The sequence below is a fragment of the Xenopus laevis genome, chromosome 4L, assembly GCF_017654675.1.
Source record: "Xenopus laevis strain J_2021 chromosome 4L, Xenopus_laevis_v10.1, whole genome shotgun sequence".
Lineage (NCBI taxonomy): Eukaryota > Metazoa > Chordata > Amphibia > Anura > Pipidae > Xenopus > Xenopus laevis.
The window spans coordinates 97,192,986-97,210,343 of record NC_054377.1 but is presented as its reverse complement, the minus strand read 5'-3'; the positions used below and the strand labels follow the sequence as shown (position 1 = coordinate 97,210,343).

Genomic DNA, 17,358 nt, shown 5'->3' with positions numbered 1-17,358 from the left:
ACCAGGATGTCGTCTAAATAATGAAACACCGAGATTCCTATCTTCCTTAATTCGGCTATCAAGGTTACTAGAATCTTGGTGAAAACTCTTGGAGACTGTGACAGGCCAAAAGGGAGACATTTGAACTGAACGTGAACCTGCCCCACTGCAAACCTTAGATATTTTCTGTGGTCTTGGTAAATTGGAACGTGAAAATAGGCGTCCTTCAAATCTATGTTTGTGAGCCAATCCCCAATCGAAATTGCCTGGATGACTGACGCTAAAGATTCCATCTTGAAACTTCGTTTTTGTAGAAATTTGTTTAGCTCCCTCATGTCCAATACTGGCCTCATAGCTCCTGAGGCTTTCTTTACTAGAAACAGTCTTGAATAAAAACCTCTTCTTTTCTCGTGCCGAGGGACTGTTTCTATTGTGTCAGATGCCCATAGCTGATCCATGTATTCCTGGACCAGACTTTGAACTTCCTCGGATTTTCTGAAAACTGAAATTAGAAAACGATCCTTCTTCGGACTTTTTGCAAACTCTAACAAAAAACCTCTTTCTAGAGTATCGCATACCCAGCGATCTTGAACATCTCTGGCCCAGACTTGAGCAAATTGTGCCAACCTGCCACCTACTCTTATCTGAGCCAGGGTAACCTCATTGCTGCTGTGCTGAGGAGGTGGAAGAAGAGAAACCTCTGGATCTTTTAGAACTTCCTCTCGTGTTCTGACGTCCTGATCTCCATGACGACTGTTTATAGAACTCCCTTCCAGGTTTGTACTGTCTGGAAGATCTGAAAGATCTTTCTTTATCTCTGTGAAAAGGTGTTTCATATCTCACCCTCTTGTTTCTATTCTCTTGAGGTAAAAACACACTCTTTCCTCCAGAGACCTTTTTGATGATCGTATCCAACTTTTCACCAAACAGCATCTCCCCTTCAAACGGAAGCTGGCATAAATTGGTTTTTGAGGCTGCATCTGCCGACCAAGGTTTAAGCCAGAGAGCTCTCCTTGCTGCTACCGACAATGCCATGGATCTTGCCAAGAGATGAACCAGATAAACTGATGCCTCCGACATGAAATCTACCGCCAGTTTGCAGTCAGCTAGCATCTCCAACAGTTTAGGCCTCTTCACGTTGGAAGATATTGCTTCATCTACTTCCGCCAGCCACACCTTCAAAGCCCGGGAGACTGAAGTCAATGCTACTGCTGGTCTGCAGGCTGCACCTGCTGCAACAAAAGATTTTTTAAGATTAAACTCAATTCTTTTTTCCATCGGTTCACGAAACACTGCAGCATCATCTACCGGCAAAGTGGTTTTCTTAGCTAATCTTACGACTGCTGCGTCCACCTTAGGTGGTGTATCCCAACACCTTGCATCTTTCTCTTCAAAAGGATACTTCTTCAGAAATTTCCCCCCTGTTTGGGGTCTTTTCTCAGTTTTCTTCCATTCTGCTGAAATGATCTCTTCTATTGAAGCATGAACTGGGAAGAATATTGACCTTTTCCTAAGAGAAGGAAATAATTTGTCAGCAGAGGATAACTTGGCTGGCTCCAAAGGAAACGTGAGTGTCTGCCGAACTGCCTTCATCAGCGGCTCTATGACTGCCAAATCAAAATTAGACTCTTCATCCATCTCAATTTCGCCTTCCTCTGAACCTAAAGGAGAATCTATTTCAGACTCTGAAAGTTCTCCCTCTGAAACCTCTGATAATGATTCTGTTTGTCTTGCATAAGCATGTCTTGATCTTTTTTTAGATGTAGCCACCTCCTGGAAACCTTGTACTACTGTCTGTTTTATTACTGCAGCCAAAGAATCTACAAGTGCTTGATTCCCTTGGGAAGTTGAGGCTCCTACATCCTCTTGAACTTGTGTTGGAGCTGTTTTTTCTGGCGTTTTATCTTTTTTCTCAGCGGCAGGAAGGCTGTTCAATGACAAAATAGATATATGCATTAGCCCCCTGCAATCTCTCTCTCTCTTATTGGAGTTTTTTTTTTTTTCATACCTTTTCCCTTTGGGGTGAGGCGGCTTGCCCGGCATTCCTGAATCCATTAACGTGCTGCCAGAAGACAAAAAGGGAGGCACCTTTAGATTGCACCTAAATGCCAGATAAATCACTTCCCTTCCTGCACATACCTGTATCTGAAGAATCAGGTTTCTGTGAAGTTCTTTGCAAATGGCTGCCAACAGGAAGCTCACTCCCTTATAAACTCAGCCAGAAGATATGTAGAAACAATAAACCACAAGGTTTCCCTGGTTATATGCCTTAAAATATACATGGCTCAGTGATTTTCGCCATCCCTGGCGTTTTCGGCGCCAAAATCAGCCAGCTTGAACTTTTTCCCACAAGTAAAATGGCGTCCAAGGCTTCCGCCATTACAGTTGCGCTCCTAAGCGCGTCATCCTGCTGCCCGACCGGAACTCCAACCGGCACGTCACTGCGTCTCATACGCGCTGACGTCACTTCCGGGTACACGCGCGCATGGCGCTTCCTTGTGTACCAGCGCTTCCTAACCCGCACAGGTGGGAGGTAAGCCCAGGCCCTCGGTAACTCCTGCAACCTCTCAGCCTTCCCTCGCTAACCCCAGCTAAGGGGGCGCAGCTGGACTTCCATCACAGTAGGGGGGATTAAGAGAGAGAGAGAGCCCCCCTGCTGCTGGGAACACTGCGTCTGCACGCTCCTTGACTCCATCAGCCCAGGACAGGATAAAAAAAGACAGTGAGTATGAGAGGGGCGGGCACTTTTATCTTGCTAGGGGAGGTTCCTGTCCATTGGCCTGAAGGGAGGAGTTAACCCATTGGTGAATCGCTGCCATGGATGACAAGGAAAAAATTTCAAAGCCACATTATTAAATTCTCTTCAATGTAATGCAGTCTGAATAAAACTACAAATAATAGACTTTATGCGCCTCCCGTCATTTAGAACCCCCCAAAACACTTCGAGTCTCATTCGGAAAGAAAGTCTTTGTGTTCTTTTTGATAAAATGAGATTCTGCTGCTCAATCCCACAGCACACGTCTCTCTTTCACCAACGCCGCGCAGCACTTCATCAACCTCAAAAAGAAAACAAAGAACACTGTTGTTAGATATACGCAGGCACCCTGCTTGGTTATTACTCACAGGATTATGCAGATTTTAGATTGCATATCGATATTCATTCACAGTGCGACTTCCATTTCAGTCCGTTGCCTCTTGTTCCGTAGTCCCAAACACACTGATGCGATTCCTGAATGTTCGTTCTTAGCTGCAATGCTCCATTCAATCCAGAAACTACAAATTTCAGTGTTGTACTTTAATGTGGACTGGGAAATCGTATCGGGTAAGCAGATGGAAGGCTCAGAATTGTGATAGAAGTTTTATTGAACTATAACAGTTACAATTAGTTTAAAAAGGAAATTATCGGCCCAATGCGTTTCGTGATAGTTATCACTTCATCAGAGGCTGAATAAAACTATAGCTTAAAGGGATACTGTCATGGGAAACAAAATTTTTTTCAAAATGAATCAGTTAATAGTGCTGTTCCAGCAGAATTCTGCACTGAAATCCATTTCTCAAAAGAGCAAACAGATTTTTTTATATTCAATTTTGAAATCTGACATGCCGCTAGACATATTATCAATTTCCCAGCTGGCCCAAGTCATGTGACTCTGATAAACTTCAATCACTCTTTACTGCTGTACTGCAAGTGGGAGTGATATCACCCCCTCCCTTTTCCCCCCAGCAGCCAAACAAAAGAACAATGGAAAGGTAACCAGATAGCAGCTCCCTAACACAAGATAACAGCTGCCTGGTAGATCTAAGAACAACACTCAATAGTAAAAACCCATGTCTCACTGAGACACATTCAGTTACATTGAGAAGAAAAAACAGCAGCCTGCCAGAAAGCATTTCTCTCCTAAAGTGCAGGCACAAGTCACATGACCAGGGGCAGCTGGGAAATTGAAAAAATGTCTAGCCCCATGTCAGATTTCAAAATTGAATATAAAAAAAATCTGCTTGCTCTTTTGAGAAATGAATTTCAGTGCAAAATTCTGCTGGAGCAGCACTATTAACTGATGCGTTTTGAAAAAAACATGTTTTCCCATGACAGGATCCCTTTTAACTTACCAATTTCAGTACACATAACTTATTAGGAACATGGGAGAATTCTAAAAGTCACCCATCCATAATTAGTCATTTTTGAGTTCAATGCACTTGTGCCTTTATATGGTGTACTTACTACTTTATATGGTGGTACTTACTAATGTCACATATTATATGTACCTGTCACGAACGCCGCCCGGAGCAGTTCCAGGAGCTCCGGGCGGCGCGTCTTATGTCTTCCGGCGTCGCTCCCAAAATGGCGGCGCCCATGGCCGCCACGTGGGTGCCGGCGCAAACACGCCAGCGCATCGACGCCAGCGTCAGGACGTCGGTGACGTCACTATGGCGCCAAATTCAAACATAAAAACGCTACCCAGACGCCAGAATGGCGCCCAAGTATAGGAAACATTGCCTATGTGTATCCTGGGTTCCCTGACACTTGATATTACTATATTCTTGTTCCTGATTGTTATCCTGACCCTTTGCCTGGACTTTGACCTTGCTGTTATCTGCCTGCCTGTGAAACTCTTGCCTGGATTCTGACTACTCCTTTGTTTAACCCTTTGGACACCGCGACCTTGTACCCTCAAGAGGGCTTCCTCCTCGATCCTGACTACCTCCCTGGAGGGAGCTCCCGGCTCCCTGACATTATACTTGGGCCCTGGATCCTACTGAGGAAGCTACGCCTGATGTCGGACGAGCGCTCCGCGGACTGGCATCCCGCATGGAGGAATATGAAGCCCAGCAGTACCGCATAGGACAGGCACTCGATACCCTTCTTTCCCGAGTGCCTCCATCGCCTCCTGCTTCCCAAGCGGCTGTAAATCCTCCCATGGCGGACGTCTCGTCTAGCACAGGTTTCTCGTCTGGTGAGCCTCGTATTCCGCCTCTCCTCGCTTCAGTGGGGACCCACAGGCCTGCAGAGGTTTCGCTACACAGTGCCAGATCCAGTTCGAGTTTCAACCCTCACACTTCCCCAATGAACGTTCCAAGGTGGGGTATGTGATGTCTCGTTTGGTGGGCAAACCGCTTGAGTGGGCAACATCTCTTTGGGAGAAGAATTCTCCACTGACTTTTGATGCCAAGGCTTTTCTTCAAGCATTTCGTACTGTGTTTGATGCCCCGGGTCGGGTCACAAATGCCCCTTCTCGTCTTCTGCAACTCCGACAGGGAAACCGCAGTGTCAGTGACTATGCTATTGACTTTTTTTTTAAATTCGGGTAGTTTATTGAGTGCATAAAAATAGCAGTTTACAAAATAAAGTCAAAACAAGGAAGAACAATGTGTCACAAGTTACATGTCATAGACAAAAAACATTGCAGAAAGTATAACGTGCCGCCATCACTACTAGACACAACAGTTCACATCTGTATTAATACAACTGTCACCTTCCCTGAAACCTGACAGATTAAACTGCTAGAAGTTGTCTTGGGTGCTGGGGGATGCTATTGACTTTAGAACTTTGATGGCTGAGACTTCCTGGAATGACGATGCCTATAAGGCCGTATTCTATCAAGGTCTGTCTATTCGCATTAAGGATGATCTTGTCTCCAGGGAGTTCCCTGATCTACTGGAAGATCTGATTGCACTATCCATTAAGGTGGACACTCGTCTCAGAGAGCATCAAGTAGAGAGGGAGCGTTGTAAACTATTTCAACCCTTGTTGGCACCTCGCTTCCAGAGACCTCTCTTGCAAACTCCAGCTGCTCAAGCTTCTCCTTCTCCTCCGGAGGAACCGATGCAAGTTGGAAGGGCTCGTCTCTCCGAACAAGAAAGACTCCGCAGACGAATGGCTGGCTTATGTCTGTATTGTGGCGGACAGTCTCATTTTGCAAACTCTTGTCCGGTGAAGCCCACGAGTTCTGTTCCCCGAGGTATATCCAGGGTAACTCATGTAGGGGGCACTACTCCGAAGTCTCAAGAGAACACTCACAGGTTTCTCCTTCCTTTACAGATTCGCCTTGCCACTAAGACCATTGTCGGCTCAACCTTCATTGACTCTGGAGCTGCTGGGAACTTCATGGACGCTCTTTTCGCCAAACACATGGAAGTTCCCTTATTCCCATTGTCCACTCCGCTTCGTGTCACTGCCATTGACGACAGACCCCTGGAGGCTGAATTTATCTCTAAGACGACTGGGGAATAGCCTGTGCAGGTTGGGACGCTGCATAAAGGAAGACTATCGTTCCTAATTATTTCCTGCCCATCCGTTCCTGTTGTTTTGGGTCTCCCTTGGCTGCGCCTGCATAATCCCACCATTGATTGGTCCGCAGGACAGATTTCCCGTTGGAGCCCATTTTGCCAGCAGCATTGTCTTCCTGCTGAACCCCTCCAGAGGGTGAATATCTCTGTCTGATCTGAAGACTCTACCCTCCTTCTACAGGGAATTCGCTGATGTATTCTGTAAGAAATCCGCAGAATTCCTTCCTCCACATCGACCATACGATTGTCCTGTCGATCTCCTGCCAGGAACCATGCCCCCTAGGGGTCGCACCTATCCTCTTTCTCCGGCTGAGACTTCCGCTATGAAAGACTATATTCAGGAAAATCTCCAGCGGGGGTTTATCCGCCCCTCTACTTCTCCTGCCGGGGCAGGTTTCTTCTTCGTGGAAAAGAAGGATGGAGGCCTACGTCCTTGCATTGACTACCGGGGCCTTAATAAGATCACTGTTAAAAACCGCTACCCCTTGCCTTTGATTGCTGAACTCTTTGACCAATTGAAAGGGGCTAAGGTTTTCACTAAATTAGATCTCCGTGGGGCGTACAACCTCATCCGCATCCGTGAAGGGGACGAATGGAAGACGGCATTCAACACTCGGGATGGGCACTATGAATATCTCGTGATGCCCTTTGGCCTCTGCAATGCCCCCGCTGTCTTTCAGGAGTTCGTGAATGACATTTTCCGGGATCTCTTGGGAAAGTCTGTGGTCGTGTACCTGGATGACATCCTAATCTTCTCGAAAGACCTTGAATCTCATCGCTCCCAGGTGAAAGAAGTGCTCTCTCGTTTGAGGAAGAACTCTCTCTTCGCCAAGTTGGAGAAATGTGTCTTTGAGGTGTCTAAGATTCCTTTCTTGGGTTATATCATCTCCCCAGAAGGTTTTGAGATGGATCCCGTTAAGGTGTCAGCAATCCAAGAGTGGCCCCTTCCCGTGAGCACCAAGGCTATTCAAAGGTTAATCGGATTTGCCAACTACTACCGGCAATTCATCAGGGGGTTTTCTTCCCGTATTGCACCTATCCTTACTCTCATCCGAAAAGGGGGTAATCCCAGGTCCTGGCCTCCAGTTGCTGTAGAAGCTTTTCAGTCACTAAAGGACGCATTTTCTTCTGCCCCAGTCCTCCGTCATCCGGATCCTCAGTTACCCTTTTGCATTGAGGTGGATGCATCTGAAGTAGGTGCTGGGGCTATTCTATCCCGGAGACATTCTGCCGATGGGAAATTGCATCCCTGTGGTTTTTTCTCCAGAAAGTTTTCTCCTGCAGAACAGAATTACGATGTAGGGAATCGAGAACTTCTGGCAGTCAAGCTTGCTCTTGAAGAATGGCGTCACCTCCTAGAGGGTTCTTCAATTCCGGTCACGATTTATACTGATCATAAGAACTTGGAGTTCATACATTCTCTCAAGAGACTGAATCCTCGTCAGGCCAGGTGGGCCCTGTTCTTCTCCCGCTTTAACTTTGTTCTGACCTTTCGTCCTGGCTCCAAGAATCGGAAAGCCAATGAGCTCTCCAGAAGTTTCACTCCGGGTGATCGTCTACCAGAAAGACTTGAACCTATTATTCCTCCCACCAAGATTATTGCATCCCTTTTTCCCCAAATTGCCGAACAAATCTTGGCCGGACAGTCTTCTGCTCCTCCTAATACCCCCATTGGGATGGCTTTTGTTCCCTCCGAGTTAAGACTTCCTATTCTTCAACAAACCCACTGCTCCAAGCAAGCAGGACACCCTGGTCCTGAAAAGACTCTTGAACTCCTTAGACGTTTAGTTTGGTGGCCGACTATTCGAAAAGATGTCAAAGACTTTGTTGCTGCCTGTACCATTTGTGCCACATCCAAATCTAGCCATTCTCGCCCCAGTGGGTTATTACAACCATTGCCTGTCCCCTCTCGTCCATGGACTCATTTAGCAATGGACTTCATTGTAAAACTTCCCCCCTCTAGTGGAAACACCGTGATCTGAGTTGTGATTGACCGCTTTAGCAAGATGGCCCATTTCATTCCCCTGCGGAAGCTTCCCTCTGCTGTGGAGTTGTCTCAGCTCTTCATCCAGTATATTTTCCGTCTGCATGGTTTTCCTGTGGAAGTTGTCTCTGATAGAGGTTCCCAGTTTACTGCTAAATTTTGGCGTTCCCTGTGCAAAGTTCTGGGTATTACTCTCCAGTTTTCCTCCGCTTATCATCCCCAGACAAATGGGGCAGCTGAACGTGTGAACCAAGCTCTGGAGCAGTTCTTGAGGAACCATGTGTCCCTTTGCCAAGATGATTGGTCTGATCTCCTCCCGTGGGCGGAATTCGCTCATAACAATGCCTGCCACACTTCCACTGGAAGGTCTCCGTTCATGTCGGTGTATGGTCAGCATCCTCAAGCCTTCCCCCAGGACTTTGTGTTGTCTGACGTTCCGGCTGCTGAGGACCATGCGGCCCACATGTCTGCTATTTGGGCTGCAACCAAGTCGAACTTGGAAAAGAGCGCTCTGGTCCATAAGACGTTTGCAGATCGTAGACGTAGACCCTCTCCTCCCTACAAGGTTGGTGATAAAGTCTGGTTGTCTTCCAGGAACATTCGGTTGAAGGTGCCATCTCCTAAGTTGGGTCCGAAGTTTGTGGGTCCATTCTCCATCTTGGAGGTGATCAATCCTGTGGCTGTCAGACTTCAGCTTCCTCCTGAGATGCGAATTCCCAACGTTTTTCATGTCTCTTTGGTGAAACCCGCTACCTCCAACCGCTTTTCTGTGAACCAGTCTCCTCCTCCTACTATCTCTGTGGATGGTCAACAAGAATATGAGGTAGAAAAGATCCTTGATTCCTGAATTTCCAGGGGCTCTCTCCAGTACCTCATCAAGTGGAAGGGCTTTGGCCCTGAAGAATGCTCTTGGGAAGGACACTCTGGTGTGCACGCTCCTCGTCTGGTGAGGGACTTCCACTCTAAGTTTCCCCAGAAGCCCAATCTTGGTGGTCCGGTGGCCCCCCGTGAGGGGGGGGGTACTGTCACGAACGCCGCCCGGAGCAGTTCCAGGAGCTCCGGGCGGCGCGTCTATGTCTTCCGGCGTCGCTCCCAAAATGGCGGCGCCCATGGCCGCCACGTGGGTAGCGGCGCCGGCGCAAACACGCCAGCGCATCGACGCCAGCGTCAGGACGTCGGTGATGTCACTATGGCGCCAAATTCAAACATAAAAACGCTACCCAGACGCCAGAATGGCGCCCAAGTATAGGAAACATTGCCTATGTGTATCCTGGGTTCCCTGACACTTGATATTACTATATTCTTGTTCCTGATTGTTATCCTGACCCTTTGCCTGGACTTTGACCTTGCTGTTATCTGCCTGCCTGTGAAACTCTTGCCTGGATTCTGACTACTCCTTTGTTTAACCCTTTGGACACCGCGACCTTGTACCCTCAAGAGGGCTTCCTCCTCGATCCTGACTACCTCCCTGGAGGGAGCTCCCGGCTCCCTGACAGTACCCCCTGTTGTAAAATATACGGAGTCGCATCTGAGTTTCATGACTCCTATAAAAGCACAGTGCATATAGTAAACATGAGGAGATAAAGAGAACCCGTGGCTGTCTTTCTTATGTGAGGTATGTGGGCAGAGCAAGCCAAAGGGAATTGTGAAATACTCTAAAACAGTTTTCTTATGGCATAAAAAATGGACAGGGAGATGTCATTTTTTGCTTTTAGATCCACTTTGTGGTGGTGGCTGCATTATTTAAAGATACACAAATTTCACTGACTTCAGTGAGGTGACAAATCTGACATAAACGATAGCGTTGAAAAGGGACATTTTTTTACTGGGCATTTATTAAATATTTCTATTGTTTTGCTCATTGTGTGAGTTACATAGTTAAATCGGGTTGAAAAAAGACAATGTCCATCAAGTCCAACCCCTCCAAATGAAAACCCAGCATCCATACATACACCCCTCCCTATTTTCATACAAATTCTATATACCATACCTATACTAACTGTAGAGTTTAGTATCACAATAGCCTTTGATATTATGTCTGTCCAAAAAACATCCAAGCCATTCTTAAAGGCATTAACTGAATCAGCCATCACGACATCACCCGGCAGTGCATTCCACAACCTCACTGTCCTGACTGTGAAGAACGCTCTACGTTGCTTCAAATGAAAGTTCTTTTCTTCTAGTCTAAAGGGGTGGCCTCTGGTACGGTGATCCACTTTATGGGTAAAAAGGTCCCCTGGTAATTGTCTATAATGTCCTCTAATGTACTTGTAAAGTGTAATCATGTCCCCTCGTGACTCATGAATTGTCATATGCAAAAACTGAATGCAGTTATGCACTGCTGTGCGATTTCATAATGTGCAGGTGACTGTATGTGACTTTTGGCAGCCCTGCTGTGGGCAAATGGTGATGTGCAAGAAAATGCTGCTTTATGTTGTAGACTGCTACAACAACTCACTGTATGCAAGAGCTTGCCACTGTGCCTTAACCCATGTAATAATCTCCTGTTGTGCTTCTTTCTTTGCAAGAAAATATTGTCATGCTCACTGTGTACAAGAGACTGTTGCTGTGTCCGGCTGTGTGATAGTAATTACTATGCCCCACTGTGTGTAAGAGCCTGCTGTGGTAAAAGAAAATTCCACAACTATCTTCATTTAGAGCAGGAGTACCCATACTTTACTAATGTGAGGTCTACTTTTAGTGATGTTGTTCCACTATGATCTTCATCCATAAAAGCATTGTTAGTATTCTGATCCATGGAAAATATTACTTAAATACTGATTTTATGGGAAATGTATATTGCTATATTTAAATGAAATGCCTATAGTTACATAGTTAAATTGGGTTGGAAAAAGACAGTCCATCAAGTTCAACCCCTCCAAATGAAAACCCAGCAAACATACACACACCCCTCCCTACTTTTAATTAAATTCTGTATACCCATACCTATACTAACTATAGAGCTTAGTATCACAATAGCCTTTGATATTATGTCTGTCCAAAAAATCATCCAAGTCATTCTTAAAAGCATTAAATGAAACAGCCATCACAACATCACCAGGCAGTGCATTCCACAACCTCACTGTCCTAACTGTGAAGAACCCCCTACGTTGCTTCAAATGAAAAAGGTCCCCTGCTATTTGTCTATAATGTCCTCTAATGTACTTGTAAAGTGTAATCATGTCCCCTCGCAAGCCTTTTTTCCAGAGAAAACAACCCCAACCTTGACAGTCATTTACATAATTTAAGTCTTCCATCCCCCTAACCAATTTAGTTGCACGTCTATGCACTCTCTCCAGCTCATTTATATCCCTCTTAAGGACTGGAGTTGAAAACTGCACTGCATACTCCAGATGAGGCCTCACCAGGGACCTATAAAGAGGCATAATTATGTTTTCATCCCTTGAGTTAATGCCCTTTTTTATGCAAGAAAGAACTTTTTTTGGACAATGTATTTGAATGACTGGGGGATTGGCAGCTGTGCTCTCAATCTCAGCAAGGCACCCCTGCTCCAGGTGTAGGAAATGAAGTCAATTAACAAGAGAGCTGAGAGAAAAGCAAACGAAGAGGCAAGTTCTGCCTCTTCGTTTGCTTTTCTCTCAGCTCTCTTGTTAATTGACAGAACTTTTTTTGCTTTAGTAGCCACAGAATGACACTGCTCAGAATTAGACAACTTGTTATCTACAAAAACCCCTAGATCCTTCTCATTTAAGGAAACTCCCAATACACTGCCATTTAGTGTATAACTTGCATTTATATTATTTTGCATAACCTTGCATTTATCAACATTGAACCTCATTTTCCAGTTTGCTGCCCAGTTTTCCAACTTAGAGAAATCACTCTGCAAAGTGGCAGCATCCTGCATGGAACCTATAGTTCTGCACAATTTAGTATCATCTGCAAAAATAGAAACATTACTTTCAATGCCCACCTCCAGGTCATTAATAAACAAGTTGAAAAGCAAGGGACCTAGTACAGAGCCCTGCGGTACTCCACTAACAACACTGGTCCAATTAGAAAATGTTCCATTTACCACCACTCTTTGTAGTCTATCTTTTAGCCAGTTCTCTATCCAGGTACAAATACTATGTTCCAGGCCAACATTCCTTAATTTAACCAGTAACCTTTTGTGTGGCACTGTATCAAATGCTTTCACAAAGTCAATCACATCCACTGCCATCCCAGAATCGAGGTCTCTACTTACCTTCTCATAAAAAGAAATTAAGTTAGTCTGGCAAGATCTATTACGCATAAAACCATGCTGGCACAAACTCATAGTATTATGATTTGCTGTGAAGTCCATTATCTTATCCTTTATTAACCCTTCGAAAAGCTTTCCTACCACTGACGTCAGACTAACTGGCCTATAGTTTTGAGGCTGAGAACGGGATCCTTTTTTGAATAGAGGCACCACTTTAGCAATTCGCCAGTCTCTCTGCACTATGCCAGATCTCAAAAAATCCGGACAAATTAAGTAAAGAGGTTTGGCAATCACAGAGCTAAACTCGCAAAGTACCCTGGGATGAATATCATCTGGCCCCGGACCTTTGGTAATCTTAACATGTTCTAGTCTCTTTTGAATTTCCTCATGTGTGAACCATGCATCATTAGTTTTATTACTAGAATTGGGACTATTAAGAAGGAAACCTTCACTTACTGATTCCTCATTTGTGTAGACAGATGAAAAATATGAGTTCAGAATCTGCACTTTTATTTTGTTTTCATCAACCAGCTGACCCCCCTCTGATAGTAAGGGTCTCACCCCTTCCTGTTTCATTTTTTTTACTATTAACATATTTAAAAAATAATTTTGGATTTTTTTTACTGCTTGCTGCAATATCCTTTTCTATATAAATTTTTGCTTGCCTTATAGCTTCTTTGCATGATTTATTGGCCTCCTTGTACCTTATAAATGATTTGGCTGTCCCAGCTAACTTGAAAGCCTTAAAAGCACGTCTTTTCTTACCCACCTCAACACCAACGCTTTTACTGAACCAATGGTTAAAGCTCCAGTTTCAAAAATCCCTTCATAACAGAGAGAGAAATTCTATATTTTTCAAGATGTTAAGTTACTTTATATCACAAGATCTAAATTATTGTTATGCCTGCTTTTCTCCAGCTGTAGTTGATGAAGCTACAAGAAAGATTGCTGATTTGGTTTCCTGTCAAAAAGATCGCTCAACTGCAAGATCCCGGAACAGACGTCGTAATATCAGACCTAGATGTCCAGTCGATCTGGTGAGACGAGGAAGAGTTTCCCCAGTGCTGCCCGCAACTGTAAAAAGCGATCTGAGGGACTTGCTGTCCCTCTCTCCTTTACTACTTTCTGAATTGGAAAAGGCTTTTTTCTCTCGTTTTGGCCGCAGCTTTCAATACACTCGATATGGCTTTTACTCTATGCTTGAAGTCCTTAGATCTATCTCTGATATTGTAGAAGTGAAACAAACCAGAACTGGATCTTTGCTGGTGCTTCGGAAGTCCGAGACTGGACACATATCAGCTAGTGAGTACATGATGTATATGGTTTCTGTGCTTATCTTTCAAATCTGTATATGTGTGTATGGATATATACATATCAAGTGAATTTACCTTTATGCCATAACTAGTGCAAAATGTTATAAAAATGAATTGCATATAAAACTGTGGCACATACAATGCTACCAGCTTTTCTCTTGGTTTATAAATGGGTACATCAGAGCCTTTTTAAATACAGCGAAAAATTGCCTTTTGTAGTTGAATCCCTGGTTTCTGTGCCTTACAATTCGTAAACTGCCCAATTATTATAGTTGTTGAAAAAATTCACCCCCTTTCTGTCCACAGATTAATCTTAATGAAACACTTTTTACTCTGTCATCATAGGGGGACACAGGGACGATGGGTTAAGCTCCACCCTCCAAGAGGCTGGACGCTTACTATTAATTAAATTAGTGGGCATGCCTATCTGGCTTTACCCCACACTCAATCCTTCCACAAATCAGTTTCTTAAGTGTCCTGCTACCAGGAGGTTGGACGTCCGACAAGGGATTTTTGTCATCAGCTCATGGCTGTAAACTGGGGTATTACTAGGAGCAGGGATACCTGCTACCATTAGCTCCCTACTTGAATGGTCTACCGGGGTCACTTCCTAGCCAGCTTAGGCTATAACGACCACCCAGACGCTTACCTGCTATGCCCTGGTCATTATGCAGATGGTCTGGCCGGTATGGACACGAGGAGAGTATCTGCTGTTAAGCATACCAGCTCATCTCGCCCTTCTGGCCTGGCAGCCCATGTCCCCGTCCCCCCGCGCCTTATTAGCTTGGCAGCTTCGACCGTTGCCCTTCATGCCTTCCCTCCTCTCCCCGAACAGTGCGCTGTACAAGTGCTTGAGGCTCCTCCACTTTTACTATTAGAGCCTAATTAGGTCGCGAGGAGTGAGGGAGGGCGGGTGCAGGCAAACACTCTCTCCTTCTACAACCCATGACAGAAGGTAGACCAGCGGGTTTATTCTCTAGGGCAGGGGAGAGGGCTGCCAAAACTACGCAGCTTACCTATTTTGCCTGCGCAAATTGCCATATTAATCTGCCTTGTAGGGCAGGGGAACCACTTTGTAGTTCTTGCTCAGTGGGACCGGGGTCCGCTCCCGCCCAAGGCGACGCTACAGTTCCAGCGACTGCACAAACAGGGGACGTGGCAGGTACTTCCCAGGAACAGGGTCCCTCCACAGTTAATGACACTCCAGCACCTCTGTGGGCCATTCAGTTAACCCAGTCACTCGCTTCACTACAAGGTCTTCCTACGCAGAGACCGTGATACCCAGCATGACATGGAGGGTATCATTAAAGGTGTTATTGAAGTACTTAATATTTCTCAAACACCCAAATCACAGGCTAAATCAGGCCTGTTCAAGAGAAAGCACAAGTCCGAGATTTGTTTTCCCTTTCATGAACAGCTTCTCAATTTGATACAGTGGAGTACACCAGAACGAAAATTTCAGGCTACCAGGAAATTCTCCAAATCCTATCCTTTTCCAAAGGAGTTAGTGAAAAAAAAATTGTCAAACCCCCCAGCAGTAGACACACCAGTCTCAAGGTTGGCTAAATCCACTACTCTGCCTGTAACAGGTGCAGCTGCCTTTAAAGATCCTTCAACAGGCGAATGGAATGGTTTCTAAGATCAATTTACTCTTCGTCTGGATCAGCACTGCGACCTTGTTTAGCCTCAGCGTGGGTGGCCAGAGCAGTCCAAGCTTGGTCTGAGGCACTTATCAAGGACATCCAAAAGGGAGTTCCTAGAACCAATCTTCTATCATCAGCACAGGCAATAGCAGAGGCATCAGCCTATCTATCCGATGCCATGTTAGATACATCTCAAATTACTGCTCATACTTCAGCACTTTCCATTGCAGCACGCAGAACTCTGTGGCTCAAAAACTGGTCAGCAGACCTTAGATCAAAGAAGTCCTTAACATCACTTCCATTCAAAGGCCAGCATCTTTTCGGTGAAGAGCTTGAAAATATTATTTCTCAAGCCACAGAGGAAAGAGTACATTTCTTCCACAGGCTAAGAGCAGAGCCACTACGTCTACCAGACGGGGTAAATTTTTTCGTGGCTCAAGCAGGCGTTACACACAAAGAAGTAATTCACCACAGAGCTCTCAGTTTGAGCCAAAATGAATGACAAAAATCGCACACATTGGAAGTCCAACAGGCTTAACAACAAGCCTTCAACTGACAAGTCCACGTCAGCATGACGGACCACCCCCTCCGGAATCGGGGGAACACATTGGGGGCTAGTTACTTCGATTCCGGAAGGGGAGGATCAACCACTCTTCAGATGCTTGGGTAAAAGAGATCATATCAGAAGGATATCACCTACACTTTTTAACCACTTCCCCCAGAAGGTTCATCATGTCCAGGGTACCATCAGAACCCAGCAAGGCAAGTGCCTTTCTAGAGTGCATTTCCAGCATGGAACAAGCCAGAGTGATCATAACAGTACCTCACTCGGAAAAATTCTCCAGGTTTTATTCCAACATTTTCATAGTCCCAAAGAAAAACGGATCTTTCAGACCTGTTCTGGATCTCAAACAACTAAACAAGTTTATCAGGTCTGTCCGGTTCAAAATTGAGACTTTGAGATCAGTGATTCGGGAGATGGAACAGGAAAAACTGATGATGTCCATCGATATCAAAGATGCATATCTCCATGTACCAATTTGGGACCCACATCACCGTTTCCTTCGGTTCGCATTCACAAATCTCCACTACCAGTTTGTGGCGTTGCCTTTCGGACTCTCTTCAGCTCCCAGAGTGTTCATGAATTTAATGGCAGTATCAGCAGCCTTTCGCCTGCAGGGAATTTCCGTCACCCCTTACCTGGGCGACCTCCTTTTGAAGGCCAAATCGGAGGAGAAAGCCAAGAAAGTTTGAGACCAGGCGATCACTCTCCTAAAGAGCTTTGGTTGGACCATAAACTGGTCAAATTCCAATCTGCAGCCCAGTCACCGGATGACATAGCTGGGGCTCGAATTCAATACATTCACTCAAATGGTGCATCTCCCCATAGTCAAGCAAAACAAAATCAAAAATCAAATTTGTCTGCTTCTACGCAACCGAAAATCAACAGTACATCTGGGAATGCAAGTACTGGGTTTGATGGTCTCCGCCATAGAAGCCGTTCCGTTTACCCAGATTCACCTATGACCTCTGCAAGCGGGCATATTAACCTCTTGGAAAGGAGGAGCTCTGTCTCGCAACCTCAATCTATCCCAATCAACAAGAGTAGCCCTCCAGTGGTGGCTACGACCTGCCAACAACGGTCAGTCATGGGAAACTTCGAATTGGAATGTGTTATCCACGGACGCCAGTCTGAAGGGCTGGGCGCAACATGGAACAATCTATCCGCCCAGGGTCAGTGGTGTCCAGAGGAGTTCAGACTACCGATAAACATACTAGAGCTGCGAGCGTTAAGGTTGGCTCTAGCCAACTGGACAGAATTACTACAGACAAAACCAGTCCGAGTTCAGAACGACAATGCCACCACAGTAGTGTACATAAACCGCCAAGGAGGTACTTGCAGCAATGCGGCACTGACAGAAGCACAACAGATCCTCAGCTGGCAGAAAC

At 45.4% G+C, this 17,358-nt stretch overlaps 1 protein-coding gene across 3 annotated transcripts in view; it reads left to right on the top strand.

Moving 5' to 3' along the window:
- The window catches only part of tdrd5.L (tudor domain containing 5 L homeolog), a 47,956-nt gene that overhangs the window by 7,956 nt on the left and 22,642 nt on the right, over positions 1-17,358 (top strand). For all 3 annotated transcript variants that reach the window (XM_041589063.1, XM_018256301.2, NM_001097130.1), the window contains 1 exon segment: positions 13,371-13,754. In XM_041589063.1, coding sequence (XP_041444997.1) covers positions 13,371-13,754 — 384 coding nt within the window.